The 19,276-nt window shown below is 32.1% G+C and overlaps 1 protein-coding gene across 1 annotated transcript in view; it reads left to right on the top strand.

The window, feature by feature from the left end:
- The window catches only part of SPOCK3 (SPARC (osteonectin), cwcv and kazal like domains proteoglycan 3), a 471,565-nt gene extending 452,593 nt beyond the window's left edge, over positions 1 to 18,972 (top strand). Inside the window, exons 8-11 of the mRNA XM_058550318.1 lie at positions 7,126 to 7,347; positions 12,924 to 12,986; positions 14,757 to 14,894; positions 17,271 to 18,972. Coding sequence (XP_058406301.1) covers positions 7,126 to 7,347; positions 12,924 to 12,986; positions 14,757 to 14,894; positions 17,271 to 17,440 — 593 coding nt within the window. The 3' untranslated portion in view covers positions 17,441 to 18,972. The remainder of the gene's footprint in view (positions 1 to 7,125; positions 7,348 to 12,923; positions 12,987 to 14,756; positions 14,895 to 17,270) is intronic.
- The last annotated feature ends 304 nt before the right edge of the window (positions 18,973 to 19,276 follow it).

Here is a 19,276-nt window from a genome sequence, read left to right as displayed (position 1 = left end):
TTTATTTATAATTCCAAAACTGGCAACAACTCAAATGTCCTTCATCTGGTGAATGGATAAACAAATAGTTGTACATCTATATAATGAAATATGATGCACATTGGTAGTGAGGCTAAATTAGTCCTGGAATAAAAGGCTGCTCTGTGGCTACCATAACAAAGCTTAAAAGCTATCCTTAAAAGAATCAAGCTGATGCACAGGTTATTTAACTATATGCCAGAACAAAATATAATACTGTAGAAGAATACCACAAAATCCAGCAACTAACAATTTAAAATTCACAATGTTCAGCATCTAATTAAAATTTACCAAGAATACTAAGAAGTATAAAAATATAGTCCAAAATTTGGAGAAATCACAATCCAGAAAATATACCCAGAAATAACAGTAATAGATGCAATCAGTATACAAGGACCTGAAAAAAACTATACTATTATTAATATGCACAATAGTATAAACAGGGACATCAGTTACAAGAGGGGATATTTGAATAAAATATCCTAATAGGATGTCTAGAGATGAAACATACAATAAATGAAATGAAGAATATAGTGGGTGAGATTAAAAGCTTATTGGACACTGCAGGAGAAAAAAAATCCATGAACCTGAAGACATATGATAACTATCCAAATAAAGAATATAGAAAAAAAATTCTGCGTCTTTGTGAGCTGTGAGACAATGTCAATTGCATTAACATTAATTAATAATTGGAATCTCAGAAGAATACTGGAGGTATGAGGGCTCAGAAAATTATATGAAGAAATAATGGCTAAAATTTTTCTGAATTTGATAAATATTATAAACTCAATAAACATCAAGCAACAGAAGCAAAGAAAACCGGACCAAAGCATACCATAATCCAATTGCTAAAAATCAGCATTAGAGAATTTTAAAAGCCGCCAGATGAAAAAAAAGGGACAAGTTTTGTACTGAGGAACAAAGATTAGCATGTCAGCAAGCTTTTCCTCAGAGACTATAAAAGCCAGAATACAGTAAAACATTTTTAAAGTGCTAAAAGTAAAGAAAAAAACTACCATCCTTGGCAAAAATATCTTTCAAAAATTAAGCTAAAATAAAGACGTTTTCAACAATCCAAAGCTGAGAGATTTCAAAAAATATTAAAGGGATTTCTAGAAGGCAGTGATACCACACAGAAGTTTGTATCTTCATATAGGAAGGTAGAGGGCCACAAATGCTAAATATGTATGAGTGTAAATATATGACATAACAAGAAATATATATTTGGTTTCTGCCCTGATTCCTGTCACAGAGCTTCTAAAACTCTTGTAATTTCCTGAGAAATAGAGGTACTAGGAACACCTTTTGTTCTAATGTTTGGTCTTTGACCTGAGTGCCTAGTACAGAATTCCTAAAACTCTTGTAATTTCCTGAGTGATGAGAGTGATAGGAACATTTTACACAAAGCTCCTAAATCCCTTGGAATTTCCTGGGTGATAGGAGCATCATTTGTTGTAATGAGGCAACTCTTGGTGGGGTCCAGGATAGTTTTGAGACAGAGGCTGGTCACCAAAAAACTAAGACATGATTAGAATCTTGAAACTTTCAGCCCTACCCTCCATCCTCTGGGGAGGGGAGAGAGGCTGGAGATTGAGTTAATAATTGATCATGCCTACATAAAAAGCCTCCATAAAAATCCTTAAGCTATGGGATTCAGAGAGCTTTTGAGTTGAATGCATCCATGTGCTGAGAGGGTGGTGCACCCCGATTCCATGGGAACAGAAGCTCCTGTGCTCAAAACCCTTCCATACCTCACCCTATATGCCTCTTCAATTGGCTGTTCATTTCTAGCCTTTATAATTTCCTTTATACTAAACTGGCAAATGTAGGTAATGTGTTTCTCTGAGTCCTGTGAACCGTTATAACAAATTATGGAACCTGAGTAAGATGTTGTGGGAACCCCCAATCTGTAGCCAAGTTGGCGAGAAGAGTGAGAACCCACTGCTTGTAACTGGTGTCGGAAGCAGGGGCACTCTTGTGGGACTGAGCCCATAACCTGTGGGATCTACACCAACTTTGAGTAGATAGTGTCAGAATTAAATTATATTGTAGGACACCAACTGGGTGGTGAGAATTGCTTGGTATGGAAAACCCGCACATTTGGTGTCAGGAGTGTTATGTGTAGAGAATGAACTTTCCTTTAAAATAAAAGAGTTTTTTTTTTTCTCATTTTTTGATCATTTGAAAAGCTATTAAGTTATTTAGAATGAACATCATAACAAAGTACTGTGGGGTTTACAACATGTAGAATCAAAATGGATGACGATAATAGCAGAAAAATGTGGGAGGAGGTAGACGTTTAAGTATATGCTGGTAAATTTCTTGCAGTATATGTGAAGTGGTATAATATTATTTGAAGGCAGATTATGATAATTAATGATGTATACTGTAAACCCTAGGTCAACCACCAAAAAATAAAATATAGTTAGTAAACTATATTAATTTTTTATTGCTGATATAACATTACCACAAAATTTAGTAACTTAAGCAACACAAATTTATCATTTTATAGCTTTACAGGTAGGTCAAAAGTCCACCACAGGTCTCACCACACTAAAATCAAGGTGTCTGCAGTACTACTTGCCTTTCTGGAGGTTCTAGGAGAGGATCCACTTCTTTGATCAGTTAGATTGTTGTCAAAATTCAGTTCTTTGCAGTTATGGGACCAAGGTCCCTATTTTTTTTGCTGGTTATTCCCAGCTTCTAGATACCACTCACATTCCTAGGCTTGTGGTCTCCCTCCTCCATCTTCAAAGCCATTTGCTTTCTTTCTCATTTCTGTCTGACTACAGCTAGGAAAAGTCACTTTTAAGGTTTTATGAGATTAGATTGGGCCTATCCAGGTCCACGTGATGGCAATCCATCATGTGGATTATCATGTAATCCATGATAATCTCTCAATTTTAGGGTCAACTGATTAGCAACTTTAATTCCATTTGCGATCTTAATTCCCTTTAACTATGTAATATCCCATAAATCCAGGGATTAGAATGTGAATATCTTTGAGGGACCATTATTTTGCCTACCACATGAACTAAACTAGTAGAGATTAAATGAGAATCATAAAAAAATATATATATATATGAACAACATTTTTAATCAAAAAGAAGATAGGAAAAGAGAGAAAAAGAACAAATAATAGAGGAGACAAATAAAATAATAGCAAGATGGAAGGTCTAAGTACAACCATATTGATAATAATGTTAAGTGCATATGGTCGTAACATTTCAATAAAAAGGCAGAGATTGTCAGACTTGGAAAAAATGTGAGACTCAATGTTATGCTATCTCTAAGAAACCCAATTTAAATATAAAAATATGAATTAGTTAAAAGTAAAATAATAGAAATTCTAATCATAAGAAAGCTGGAGTGGTTATGTTATATAATACAAAGTAGACTTCAGAAATTGGGTGAAAGCCGTTAAGTTTTTATTGTGGTGACACAAGTCAGATTTCTGGCTAGACCTAGATTTTTTTTTTTCTTCAAACTCACCAAATAGTATCTATTGTTCCAAAAGTTCAAAATAAGACAAGGAAAAAAATTTTTCCAGATCAATTTCATTTTACATTTGTAGCATCAAAAAAATCATATTTAAAAGTATACATTTAATTTAGAATATCAACATAATTTTATTTCTAGTCCTTTTCTGTTACTTATTCTCATGATTCCTGTAAAACAATTTTGTGTAGAAATGTATCATTCAAATGACATAAACTCACTGTATTTTTGATCTTCAAGGTAACATAGAGATCATGTTTAAAAAATCCCCACACTATCTAGATGTGGACATTAAACCCTAGATATGTTAAATAACTTCACTAAGCAAGGTGGTGGGACAACACGGGCCAGTGACCTGAATCCAAATCAGATACCTTGACATTCTCGATCTAAAACAATATTACACTTCATCAAATTGATCATTCACCAGACATGCACTTTATACGAATTTCTTTTCTTTTTAACATGAAGGATAAACTCTTAGTTCTGTTGTGTCTAAAATTTGTTAAATATCTGTACATTTACATTTTCAGAAATAATCTTTTAGTTTGATGTCTGGGTTGCAGAATAAGTTCTCCTCAAAGTAGAGCTACAAAATTTATTGAAAGGTTAAGGCTACTTTTCTTTCACACTACATTGACAAAAAGAAGGAAAAATGTGTTGGCGCTGACAAGAATGTTTATATGGTACATCATAAAAACTGGGCAGAGATAATTTTAAAATTTATATTTTTAAAGAGTGATTATTGGTCAAAGGAAACTCAAGGAATTGTGAAGATGTGATACAAACAATCCCCCAAAATTCTCTCATGTGGGCTATTCCTGTTACTTTCTACTGGTTTCCCAGTTTCCACACTTGCTCCGATATAATCCACATGATGGCAGAGAGCGTTTTCCTTTTAAAACAAAAATCAGATCCTGTCACTCCCTGCTTTTAACATTTTGGCTGTTCTTCATTGTACCGAAAAGACAGTCCAGAGTATGTTTGCTGACATCTAAGCCTCTATTCTCTCTCCACTGATTCTCTACCATTTGTCTCTAAACAGGAAACACTGACTGGTGAATCCCTAGCTCTTGGCCTTCTGCTCGCTTTCTCTTGGCATTCCCTTATATCTCATCTACCTCTGTACCCCCAACACTGAGAGCCAGCCTTCGGGCTTTGGTTGAAGCTCAGAGCAGTCTTTGCCTTTTATCTGCATGGCTGTACTCCAACTATCTTTCTCCAATGCCCTTTTCCCAGGACTAGTCGAAAAGTAGATAAACAAATATTCACCTGGAAATCAGACGTCCATCTCTCTTTCTTGCAGTCACTCGTAGACTTTACTAGGATTCTCTTAAAGCCCTCCATGCTACGTTTTGGGAAACAAACCAGTTGAGTCCTCCATTCTCAATAAGTAGGTAAAGGGAGAAGATGGCCGCTGTTTGCTAACTCTGAATGCTCACCAAAAGGCAATAGCTCTTCTCTCTTCTTCTCATATCTTTTATTCATAAAGGCAGGGATACCACAGTAGGCTTCTCCATTGCCCCAGAAAATCAGATTGGGAGGGAGGATGTGGTTCAAAGGCAAACCAGAAATCTCGGCACCAAGAACATAATTTTTTTAATGATTTTGCAGAGTTTAGTATATTTACTTTTTACAAGCTGCTTTCTTCATGTAATCTCTGAACATTTGACAACTTCCGGTAGTAAGAAACGGTTTCAACCAATATCTCAAACTATGCTGTTTTAAAAGTAAGCTCCAAGAGAATAGGGCTTTAACTATGTTTTTTAATCTTATATTCCCAGAACCAAGGTCAGGACCTGGAAAGTAAATAGAAATGAGCAATTCATGTTTGCTGTTTGTTTGTTTGAATGGAAGAATTCTATTTTGATTCTACAAACAATTTTACAAAGAAAAACGCAAACAGTAAAAAAAAAAATCACTGAATTTCTTTCTCTACGCTTTTATGAAAGTGTCACAAATACCCCCTTTACCTTTGATCCCCATTGCCTAGCATGGTGATGCACAGATGGAGAGCACTAAATATATTCTGTATACATTAATAAAATACATTCCAAAAAGGTGGTGAAATTATGAATTTCTCAATTTCAAAAATCTCCTAGAGTCAGTACCTATTTAATTTTTAATCCTAAAAATGCTAAATGGGATTTAAAAATTAAATCCTAAATATCTATACCTTTATTTGCAATTATTATTATATCTTGAAGTATAACAAATCAAAATAATATACAATCATCCCTCGGTTTCCAGGTGGGGTTGGTTCCAGGTCCCCACAGTTGCCAAAATCCCCGAATGCGCAAGTCCCTTATAAAAATGTCTTAGTATCTGCATATAACCTAGGCACATCCTCCTGTATACTTTAAATCACCTCTAGATTACTTATTATACCTAATACAATGTAAATGCTATAGTTGTAATACTGTATTGTTTAGAGAATAATGACAAGAAAAACAAGTGTGTACATGTTCAGTACCAATGCAACCATCGCAGGCCTTTCTATCTGCGGTTGGTTGAATCCACAGATGCGGAGCCTACGAATACAGCGGGCTGATTGTATGTACAACTAGAACATAAACTTAACTAAATATGACAGAAAGTTCCACTGATAAATTGTTAAACTACTCTTCAGCCCCTGCTGTTGAAGATTAAATCCTTTTGCTATTCAGTTTTCAGAACATCTCCATATCCCCAAACACATCCTCTCTTCCATACCGGTTAAATGTTATCACTTTACTTTCACTTGTAATGAGTAGAAAATAGCAAATGAAACAAAAACTGGATTGACAAAATACATGTTAAAGCTAGCTTAAACCTGACAAATAAGAATAGTTGAAAGTAAATCTTAAAATTATGCCTCAAAACACTGATATTGCATCTGATGCTGTTTAGGACGCTGAGCCTCAGCAAGGTCTGTGGCTTACACAGGGTAATGCACACTTTGATATTGTGTAGCCTGGATACTGACCCAGTTCTGTCCTCTCTCTACACCTGCCGCCATCCATTATAGCATATCTGTAATTGTAAAAATTGTCTTGAGGGAAGAAAACACAGTGGCTGTGTAAATTATATGATGGTTATTCTTTCTCTGGAAGTTACTTGTGAAATATCACAATCACCATAGTTCTACCAAGATGCGGAGCGTTCCTCAACTTATTATTCGTTATATGTTAATTATACTTTTGTTAAAAGGGCATTTTTATTTCTTCGAATGAAAAATGAGTATAATTTCTTTATTAATAGGATATTATTATTCAATAATACCTATACACATCTAATTAGGCATTCATCATGATAAACTTTAGAAATAGCTTGAATAATAAGAGAATAGTAAATATATAATATAATTACAATAGTGACTGCCATTGAATAAATGTGTAATCATTACTAAATACTTTATATTCTGGTTAATTAATCCTCACAACTATCCTGAAAGGTAAGTATAACTGTCCCCACTTTACTTTGAAACAAATTAACCAAGATGAATTTAGAGCCGTCCTTCTGACTGCTGAGTAGGTGCGCTACTCGAACCTAATATTATGTTACTTCATTTTGCTTGCTGCTGATGGTGACTTTCAGATTTAGCTGATCATTTTCTGTCTTTGCTTTTAGGATTTGATACCAGTATTTTGCCAATTTGCAAGGATTCACTTGGCTGGATGTTTAACAGACTTGATACAAACTATGACCTGCTGCTGGACCAGTCAGAGCTCGGAAGCATTTACCTTGATAAGAATGAACAGTGTACGAAGGCATTCTTCAATTCCTGTGACACGTACAAGGACAGTTTGATATCTAACAATGAATGGTGCTACTGCTTCCAGAGACAGCAAGGTAAAAGATGACACCAACCAATGCTGATAGTTGACCTGCACGTCAAATTTTATCTATTCCTTCTCGATAAAAAAAAAAAAAAGTACACTATACCTCATTCATTTTGGTAGATATTTTTCTAACTAGAGTGCTTAATAAGAGAGCAAATAAGCAGCATGTTAAACAATATAACTCTGCTAGGGATGCAAAACATGCTAAATAAGATGAAAAATAGTAATTAATATTTTATATTAATGCACTTCATTAAAGTTTCCATTATGAACCACCAAGAAGCACACAGAGATATGAGAACGTAGATATTAAAAGTAATCATTAAAATTAATTTGCTATCTGCTTTGCCCACGGTGTAAAATAAATGGGTTTTTTATCACTATACTGTGGAGTTTTAATGTTCTATTTTGTGATCTTATTAAATGAGCTGAATGAAGCACAGCATTCACCATAAAGTTATTTTTACTCATTTGAGTTTCAAATGACTTAGTCTTTCAAACTTTTCAAAATGACTTAGCTTTATAAATATTCGCTAGCAAAGAAAATTGTCTTGATTCTCTGGGAGACGCGAGGTAACCTGAAGAGGTGGAATGATGCTAGTTCTTTTTGCATCCTTCTTTACTAAAAAATATAAATATAATGTAACATTGGAGTCATGCTTACGTAATCAATTGAATGATAATTAAAATTAACTGTGTAAGGGAAGTAGATCCATAAAACTCACATTATGATAAAGTTTGGGGGCACTAAGGAAACAATGATATGTGTAATTTTGATGTTAATTTTTAAAAACAAACTGGAAATTAGTATAATGTGATACACCTGCTATTGTCACTGCATTTTAAAATCCTTGACAGCTAAGAGAATGAACAAGCTACTTTAAACTATATTAATGGTTCTTAGTTTTTCATATGGAAAACTAATGCATTACACGGGGCATTTTACTATCTCAATTGCTTTTTCATGTATTAGTAATAGTTTAGTAATTAGGAATGAAATGATTATCCATAAATTGATTAGTAGTGAGTCAACAGCAGGGTTTGTAAGTAGGTTAACTGTTTATACACCACTTTAAACAGAGTTTAAAAATTAGATTTGCTTTATTAAAATATTCTAAATCATACACACAGACACACACACACGTGCACGCGCACACACAGAGTTGACTTGACTGTTACATATCTGCTTTCTAGGTGATTCAACACGCCTAAAAAACTACATTCTAGTTTTAATGACTAGTATACGCGTAAATCATTTAAAGAATAAAAAGGTAAATCCAGATAAACTGCCATAAAAAGACATGTGGTCTTTTGTCATGAAGACGAATGTTAATTTTAGTTTTTCTTTGAATGTTATGATAGCATATTTAAGTGTTTATATAGAAACATTTAAAAATTTTCTGAATACCTCTGAATATTTCTTCTACAGAATTAAGTACCTTCATCTTAAATCATTGCTGGATTTTGCAGTAATATTTTTAGAACTGATTAAAGGTCCCCAAAGAAAAATTTAGCTTTACATACTTTTCATTTATTAAACAGTATTCTTCCACAGTGTTAAAATCTTTATAGTCACATGAAGATATTCTCTGAGATCAAAGGTGGAAATAATTTAATAAATGGTACCTGAACTGGTAAAAGCATTTATACAACTTCCCAAAAGCTTAGGAGAGTTTGGCTAATTATGTTCATTACTTTAATATGCTAGAAAATGTTACAAAAGCTGTCAGGGGTAACTAGCTTATTGAATTAGTTCATTAAGTAATTTCACGAAAAAGAATAACCATTAATTTAAAAATATTTTTTTAATGTTTCACCTTATAAAAGAATGTGTTTTCCTGTTTATTGATTCAATAAAAACACCAACTTCTTAAGTTTACTATAATTAGAGTAATATGTGTGTGTGTGTGTATATATATCTATATATAGAGAGAGTGAGAGAGAGAGAAAATAGTGTATAATGGGGTGTTATTAATTCAGGATGATTTAAAATTGCAATCAAGACTGCAGTTGTATAGTCTAGGAAAATATCTGGAAAATAAAGTAATTGTGTTTTTAAAGAAATACCTTTCAAAAATATAACATTAAGCTTAATTTCAAAGATTTAATAAATGTGGTTTAGAATGTAAAGTTTCAAGCAAGTGAAATACCTGTAATTTCCCAAGGAAAAAATGTTTTAACTTTAATTAAAATACAAATTTGTTTCTATGACTAATTTTCTGAAATCATGACAATTAAGCAATACAAAATGGATATGATTGTGGTTTGTATAATTCTTTACTCTGAGTAATCATAAAAGAATGAGTGGGAGGAATATTAATTTGAGATTTTGGTCACCTTAGGTGTTGATAACTTGCTTTTGTAAAAGTATATTCTAAGCCTTTGCTCTAAAAAAGTAAATCAATTATTAGTTGCTATTTTATTTAAAGTCCTATTGTGTAAGATCCAGAAAAGAGAAAAAAAACTAACATTTATTCAGATACATCTAGTCTTTCCTATACATAAAATTTATAATTATTACTCAAATGGCCCTGTGAAAATATTCCCATTTTATGCCTAAGGACTGAAGCGTATTGATCTTAAATAACTTCACATTACAGAATGAGTATAGGACCTGGGATTTGAAACTAGAGTCTTTGACTTCTGTCTCCAAGTAGTTTTAATTCTATATTCAGAATTTGTAAGGTAATTATATATATAATGTCATGGAGACATCACTGTGCAACTTGTTGGCAAATTCTATTCAGTACAGGTAACATCAGCAAGTCTTATTTCCGTCAACAATATATCCAATATTTTTTCCCTCAGGACTGCAATGAAAATAAATGACATTTTTAGAGGTTGTTTAGACATTTAATCTACAGGAAAATATATCAAAATGTGGGTCATGTATTAATTTTATAAAAGATGTTTTTTCTATGTAATGAAAGACACTTAATACACAGAATTTTGTCCTTTGGTATTATGAATATTTGAAATTTTCTCTGATGAAATAAAGCTAATAAAGTTATTCAAGTATATCCATTCTGTAAGAGGCTATATGAATAATAAAATATTGAGAAGAAAAGGGGATAAGGGCAATGGCTTCCTAAGAAGGAAGTTAGGGAGCTGCCTTGATGTACCACTCCAGGGCACCCTTCATATTGCAATGGAAGTGGATGGTGTCCCTTTGGAGTTGTGCAGTACACAGCCTGTGCAGCCATATGTTGCCAACTTAGAGTCATTCACAAATCTCTATATTGTCTACTTTCTTTTCAGTTTTGAGTCTAAATTGTTTATATATATTTGACAACTGATAAAAATATACTCCCTAGAAATCACTAGTTGAGAGTATTAAAAAAAACACATTTGTATATTAGTAATTATTGTAAACATATAAATATTTACTTATTTATTTTTCCCAAGGACATTTTATTCAATTCAAAATTGTGTGGCAAAATAAAATTACATTGGTTCCATTGTATTGAAAAATATCAATTCATAATATAGATAATGTGTGAATGGCCCAATGTAAGGATTTGAGTTTTTAAATCCAGAACGCAAAACGATGAACAATGTTATTTTCAAAAACAACATTTTGAAATTTAACTATTTAAAAAATTTTCATTCTTCTTTTTCTTTTGTTTTTCTAAACAAATGTTTGGATAATTATTTGTAAATTCACTGATTAAATTAAAGCATATTTTATTCATTCGCGATTCTCATACAATTTTAAACATATGAAATCTGAATTTTCCATAAAGTTAAAACACTGTTAGGTAGTAAACAGATTAGGGGAAATAAATCTTGTGCTATAAATTTGTGCCTATACCCTAAGCTGAATATTCATAGTCTAATCGTGTCCAAATCTTCAAGCAATTGGTGAGGTTACTATCTTTTCATCTAGATTTTTGCAAATGAGTTCAAATAATAGACGAAATCTCAGTTAAGCACTCCAAGTATACCTAAGTTGAAGGTCTGACAGAGCTGCCTTATAAACAATGGGAAAAATGTTATTTGTAGTTGAACAGCCTCATCTGCCATGATTTCTCTTAAAATGTTCCCTATACAGAGTTTGTAGGACTGGTACTTAGGTTTTGTTAGTGAGGTTACTAATCAAGAGTCAGATTCAAATGTACCTGGATTTTTCAGTGAAAATATATGAAATATTACTTCTACTTTATAATAACTGGCACATAGCAACTAGAAGAACTGCTTTCTATATAACATTGAAACTTCAGCTCGAATCTTTCCTCTTTGTTCTAAATGTCATGTTTGGAGGGCAGTAGATTTTAAAATGTCTATTCTATAAGCCCATACTATATAACTTGATTCCTATTCCTTTAATACTCAGTATTAAGAGACTCACAAGATTATTAGGAAAAACAGAGGGATCAGTTGGACCAATTTCAAAATGAAGTAGAACAATGAGGTAATTATTTAGGCTTTTCAAACAAGTTATTTTTCCTTCACATTTTAGATTCCCCAAGGATAAACATTTTTTGGCCATACATATTAAACTATAAAATGTGTATTAAGCACTTTGTCTCATTTTCTCATTCCACTTTGTTACTTACATGCAAAATTAATAACTGAATATTGTGATATTTGTATACCCAAAGGATATTTAAATTATTTGAATTAATTATACCTTACCTTTTATCTAAAAAGTTGTAGTATAGGAAGAATAGATACTAGTCAATAGTTTATGATACAGTTTTTATATAAGCAAGTAGTAACAGCAAGTTTTTAGAATATGAGTACAAAATATATAGAACTGTTTTCAGATAAGAATATATATTATATATAAGAAGAAATATAATTATATAAAATAATAATATAAGCTAAACTGTATTGTCTATTTTGAATTGTACACTTCTCTAAAAAGGTTCTCCTTTAAGTGGTTGAGTTTGAAAAATAGACCAATACTTCCAAATTGGCTTAATGTTTTAAGTTTATTCTTTAAAAGATAGCTTATCAGAAATTATTGTATATTATGTCCTGTTTCCAAATTGCATATATTCTTGAGGCATCTGGGTGAAACTAAAAAGAACAAAGCCTGTCAATAATATCCCGTATCAAAATTTATAATAATGTCTCTGATGTAACTGGAAAGAAGCATTAACTTTTTCGTAGATTACTTTTTTAATGCAAAGCCATTTCTCTAGATTATAGAAACTGTTTTAAATGAGGAGAAAAACATAATCAGTTAATTGTTTGGGCAGCAGTTCATCAGTTGGATTTACGTTGCTGAATTGATTGACCTTTTAAAAGTAAATGATAAAAACCATTTTCCATCATACAAGTATTTTATACAATTCTCTTTATCTAATTCTATCATTCTGAGGAAAATCAAGATAATCTAATATTAATAATTAGGAAAGCCTCTCTCTCATCTATCTATATATATACATATACACACACATATGTGTGTATACATATAGAGATATATATATATGTATCTACATGAGTGTATCTTCATAAGAAGAATATCTAATACGTAATATGTCTTCTAAAGCCATGTAAAAACTAACTGAAGTTTAAAAACGTAGAAATTGCACTTTGTTTAACTATAATCCCTAAGTAGTATTTTTAATGTCATTGCAGACCCACCTTGCCAGACAGAGCTCAGCAATATTCAGAAGCGGCAAGGGAGAAAGAAGCTCCTAGGTGAGTAATAGATCATTCTTCTGAAGCCTTTATTGCTTACATAAATAACCCCAGGGAAACAGCAACGTAAAATCAATATTAATCCAACAAAGATAGACTACACTAAATTTCAGTAACAAAATTTATGAAGTTTTTGAAAGCCATTAAACTTACTTTTATTATCTTACCTATTGAAAGATATTATGTCTGTTTTATTACCCTAATATAATGTTCATTTTGAAAGTTATTAAGTAAAAAAGAGATTTAAACAATGCTAAAGTTAAAGCATCAACAGAAACTTCAATTCTAAGTCTACAGTTAGCAATTCAAGAATTGATGGCATTATATGTATGTGTGTGTATATAGATGTGTATATAGATATAGAGAGCAAGGTAGATAGATACGGGGTGAAAGCATGCCCTGAGTATCTCAGGGAACTTTGAACAGATATTTTAGTGTTTTTCTTCAGCACTTTTTACTAACTTACTTTTAGTAAGTAAATGTATGTATTTGATAGATGATAGATACGTATATAGATAAATTCCAAATTTCACCCAAAGCCTGGAAATATTAGAATATTTGGCTAACAGATTATTAAACTATTATTATGATTATTTTATTTATTCTTATAAACATACAAATTTTAAATAAACTTTTTGGAGCAATTTTAGAATCAAAAATATTTACAAAGATCGTACATAGTTTCCATATATCCTTCACTCAACCTCCCCTATGGTTACCATTTTACCATTATAAAACAACCATTGTATATTTGTCAAATCTAAGAAATTAACCTTGCTATAATCCTATTAATTAAGCCTCAGACTTTATTTAGATTTCACCAGTTTTTCCACTGATGTCCTTTTTCTATTTTAGGATCCACATGTAGAAGACCACACATGCAATATATTTTTTTTGATGTATATTAATGCACTTGTGTATTTAGTGACACCTAATATTATAGTGTTTTAGGATCTGATTAATCTATATTATGATATGCTATCTTTGTAATTACAATATTGTACGTTTAGATGAGACTTTTCATATTGAATATTCTTAGTTCAAATTAAAAGGCTAATTTTTTGTAGTAAAGCAGTTTTAGATGTGAAGCATTGCTAATGATAAAAGCTACAATAGGTCATGTTTTTCTTAACTGTTACAAAATGCATGCCATATTACGGCTCACAAGTGGGAACAATGCATTCATACATAAGTTTGTTTCCACAAGTCAAAGTTTAGCCATGTACAAGTCTTCATATTAGGGGATCACATTTAAGTCGTCTTAAAATGGAAGAAGGTGGGAAGGAGAGGGATTCCAGATGAGAAAAGGATGTGTACAGAGATGAAGCAGTATAGAATCTGGGGAAAAAAGTTAGCTTGATGTGGAAACAGCTTGGAATATATGAATTTAAATTTGGGGAAATGAAAATAGAAAGTTGGCAGTGATGAGATGGCGAAGTGCCCAATGTGTCGTGCTAAGTGGTCTGAATGACTAAATGTGCCTGGCATTAATCAGATTCTAATTCTATATTACACCTCTGAAAACAGTACCTGTTACAGAGTTAGAAATAGAAAGATAGTAAATTTGTTTAACAAAAGAGATGTAAGCTGTTCATTATGACATTGGCCAGCTCCATGAGCGCAGTGACCTGTGTTGTTCTACATGTATCACTGGTTCATAGCCTGGAGTGGGAACTGAATATGCACATGTCTGGAGTGAATTAATACATACTTGCTGACTATCAAAAAGGAACACAACTTATTCATAATGTGTGTGTGTGTGTTTCACAGGACAGTACATTCCCCTGTGTGATGAAGATGGTTACTATAAGCCAACACAATGCCATGGCAGTGTTGGGCAGTGCTGGTGTGTTGACAGATATGGAAATGAAGTCATAGGATCCAGAACGAGTGGTGTTGCAGATTGTGGTAAGGAGAAGGGTTACGTATTTAATATTTCTCAAGCACAGGATAAGTACTTAAGAATCTCATTCATTTGTTCAAGCATTTAACAAGGACATACTCTGTGCAAAGACTATAGAATATATTGGGGAGGTGACAAAAAGACTCACTTCTAGCACATTAAAAACATGTACAAATAATAAATGGAATTGTGTAATTTAGATATTTTAAAGGAGAGTAGTTAAAAGGTGGGCTCCTTTTACTACTTCAAATACAGAAAGAATGTTAGATACCTTCTGTTTTCCTCTCAGGTAAGATGACCTTTGTCATTCCTTCTATTCAAGTCAGCTAACTGAAGTGTGTTCCATGTCCCCATATGGCACCCATTTGTCTGTATGCCTTTGGAGAAGTTGACTTAGGGAGTATGTAGGCTTACCAACAAAAGAGAAATGAACCTTTTTAAAGTAAAGGTCCATAAATTGCAGCTATATGGGCATGTTTCCTTATGTTTGGGTGAGAAAAATATAGTTTAATTGTTTGAAGGGTAATTATAACTAACATTCTAATTCTTTGTATGAGCATGCATTTTTATGTGTATACCTAAAAATAAGTTACAATTTAGTTGAGCATCATATACATGCATTTTAAAGTTTTAAATGTGGCATCTTTTTTGTTTCATAAAATATTTTTCCAGAATGCAAGTTTCAAATCAGTATTTTTGTTTGTACTATGGAAAGTTTACACAACAAAAGCCACTTAGTTGTACTTGCATGCACACGCACATGCACACGCACACACACATACACTAGGAATTAATGGATCATGTTTCAACTAATACAAATGACCAAAAATGAAGATAAAGTAATTGGTCAGTCTTGAATTATAGAAAATGTTTAGTTATCTCCTTAATTTTTAAACTGATAGACTGTGATTGTTTAGAAATAAATGGTAAACAATATAAAAGTAATCTCATTTAATGCGTAAATGCCTATTCTGCATTTATTTATTCCATAGCATTTTTAATAGCTTGGTTTTGGTTTTCTGGCCAATGTTATTAGATTTAAGTAGGATGAAGTAGTCTCAATAGCTACCTAACATAATTTTAACATGTAGAGAACATGTCTTTGTAATATGTAGTTTAAATTAGTTGTATTATTAATTACTTCAGTTATCAACAGCAGGTAAAGAATTTTAATTTTTTATGGTATAAATAAAAATTATATGGAGATGAATTCAATAAGTGAACATGGAAATTATTTGGAGAACGTGACTTCTTCTGAGTTTTCTTTGTATGTTGAAATTATTAAGAAAATACATGAAGTAGGAAAAAGAGACATAACATTTTCTTCACTTAACGATATGAATTTCAGTGTGTTGTATTATAAAGGCAATCAATTTATAAGTACTGGATTACATTAATAAGATTTGTTCTAATTAGCTACCATAGAATTGTAAGACTAAAATATTAGAAAGGGTAGAAAATAAACACTAACATTGGAGGAGTTGAAAAATAACTACATACTGAGATAGATGTGCGTTATTGCCTCCGTAAATAGTTATGAATATATTTCTTAATACTTTAAAAAATACTAACTGTTCATTTTCTATTGCTATTGTAACAAATCCCCACAAACTTAGTGCCTTAAAACACACAAATTTATTATCTTATGGTTCTGTATGTCAGAAGTCCAACATGGGTCTCCTTGAGCTAAACATCAAGGTGTCTTCAGGGCTGCATTCCTTCTAGAGGCTCTAGAGGAAAATCTGTTTCCTTGGCTTTTCCACGTTCTAGAGGCTGCTCACATTCCTTGGCTCATGGACCCTTTCCTCCCACTTCAAAGCTAGCAACATTGCATCTCTCTGACCATTCTTCTGTAATGACATCTCCCTCTGACTCTATCTGGGAAAAGTTCTTTGATTTTAAGGATGCAAGTGATCCCCTGGGCCCACCAGAAGAATCCAGGATAATCTCTGCATCTCAAAGCCCTTCATTTAATCACATCTGCAAAGTCCCTTTTACCATGTAAGGTCACACATCCATAGGTTTCAGCAATTAGGAAGTGAAGACCTTTGGGGGGCAATTATTTTGCCTACCACACTTACAGAAGAAATTTTAAATTATTTATAAGAGTCAAAGTTTGACATGGACTTCTATAAAAACTGGGCTGAGATCAATATTACCGAACTGGAAATCTTACATATCAGACCTCAGTAATAATTCTGCTTTTTAGCACATAAATTTTAAGAAATGATAGAAAATGGATTTTTCCCTGTCTTTGTTAAGTAAGCTGAAAGAGCAAATCAAAATTTCATTAATTTCTTCAATTTTCATCAAACTTTTATATCCCTCAGAAGTTATCCCACTACTCTGTCAACTAACATTAATATTTACTTTTTTCTAAGCTATTGATTTTGAGATCTCTGGAGATTTTGCGAGTGGAGATTTCCATGAATGGACTGATGATGAGGATGATGAAGATGATATTATGAATGATGAAGATGAAATTGAAGATGATGATGAAGATGAAGGGGATGATGATGATGATGGTGATGACCATGATGGATACATTTGATGAGAGCTGAAATCAATAAATTCTACATTTCTATTATTTACAAAGTCATAGCCTATTGAGAATTACCTTCTTGCCCCAAAACAAAATGATTCTAAAACTCACGTATATTTTGTATAATTATTTCAACTATAGCAGCTAAAGTCATAGAACTTTATGTTTAAATAAGAATCATTTACTTTGAGTTTTGATATGCCTTAGAGAAAAAGAAAACATATATGGAGTCTAGCCAGACAAAAGAAAGTTATGAAGAGCCTCTGATATAAACAAACAGATTTTCAGAAGAAAAAACTGTGTAGATCTCCCACAAACAAAACAACAACCAGTGCTCAAGCTCGTATAGTGTTATTTTTCTGAGAGATATTCTAAGTTAAATTTACAAGAGCATTATCAGTGACTCGGGTCCCAAGGATTCTACAAAAAATGTGCATGACCTTAATTGCAATTCCAAAGGAGCATCTTCCCAAACCTAGAGTGAGTTAGAGGTGAGTGAAGGGATACCACAGGGTAAGAAAAACAAAGTGACGCTTGTCAAGTCCTCCATCGTGTTTACATTAATAGTGATGTTTTTAATTATGAAATTATTCTGGATGGGATAGGATATTTTACAAAATGGCAAGTGTGGAAACCATGGATTCTGAAAGTTAAAAACTTAGTCGTCCTTCCTAATTTTTATTTCAATTTGGATAGCAGTCTCATGTAGATTTTTTTATATTCTTAAACAGCATGATTTCTTTACCTTTCTAGGTTTCTTTGTCCTTCTGACCAGCAACTTAGGGTGCAGAATTTAAAATAAAAAGACAAAGAGGAAGATTCATTTAAACCATATTTTCACAAAAACTTTGTCATTTGCCCCAGTGTCAAATTTAAAAATCTTAATTCTTAGTTTATTTCCTATTTTAGATAAAAATTTGCATTTAATCTAAGAATTATGCCATTTTTGTTACTAGTGTCGAAACTTAGAGAACGTATTGTATGGTGCCTCGCAAAATAGAGATAGAAAGGTTTTAGCATGCATACCAATATAGGATATTAGGCAATATATAAGCACACCTAATTAACAAATTAATACCAGTAAAGGTACTGCTGCTGGAATGAAGAAAATGGAATATGTTTCTTTCATTTTTTCTATTGTTACATAATTGCCATGTGGACTTGTTTATGATTATTGTGTAGAGTAGCATTTAAGATTTAACTGTAACAAAAATTACTTTAATTGCTGTGTTTAAGTTAGCATGTTAATTAATCGTGTAGACATTTTGGCACACCATCGCTTTTAAGTATATCAGACCTATGGTTTTGTGCCCATAATAAAACGGAAAAACCTGTTGAATGTTACACATTGGTATCATAATTTAAACAGTAGGTCAACTGGTTTCCCAATACACAATTCATTGAAAGTAAAATTGGTGGATTCTTTCCATTTGATTTATACACACTAAAAAAGAAACTTTAATGTTGACTTTATGTAACATTTAAAGTATAATGCATTTTCTTTTTTACTGTTTATGTATAGTTTACAAAATAAAGAATCTTGTAACCAAATTAAACTGTTTTTCAATGATTTTCTGGGGTATAGATTGTAGCATGAAAGGTTCTTAATCTATTCCTGGGTTTTTAAAATGAACACACATTAGCTAGGAAGTTTTTGGAAAATTTTGAATTTCAAAATCAGAGTTCTTGGCTTCTTGGATATTGTTTTCCTAGATATGTTAAAAATAATTTTTGTTCTTATTGTTTGTTGGTTTGTTTTAATTTTTTCATTTGTCATAGTATTGCAAAGTAGATCATTTTCTTTGTTGAGAGTGGTATTTTTAAACCAATTTTGGGGGTATCATA

Source organism: Diceros bicornis, chromosome 11 (assembly GCF_020826845.1).
Source record: "Diceros bicornis minor isolate mBicDic1 chromosome 11, mDicBic1.mat.cur, whole genome shotgun sequence".
NCBI lineage: Eukaryota > Metazoa > Chordata > Mammalia > Perissodactyla > Rhinocerotidae > Diceros > Diceros bicornis.
The sequence above is the reverse complement of the archived record's forward strand: the minus strand, read 5'-3'. Positions and strand labels throughout refer to the sequence as shown.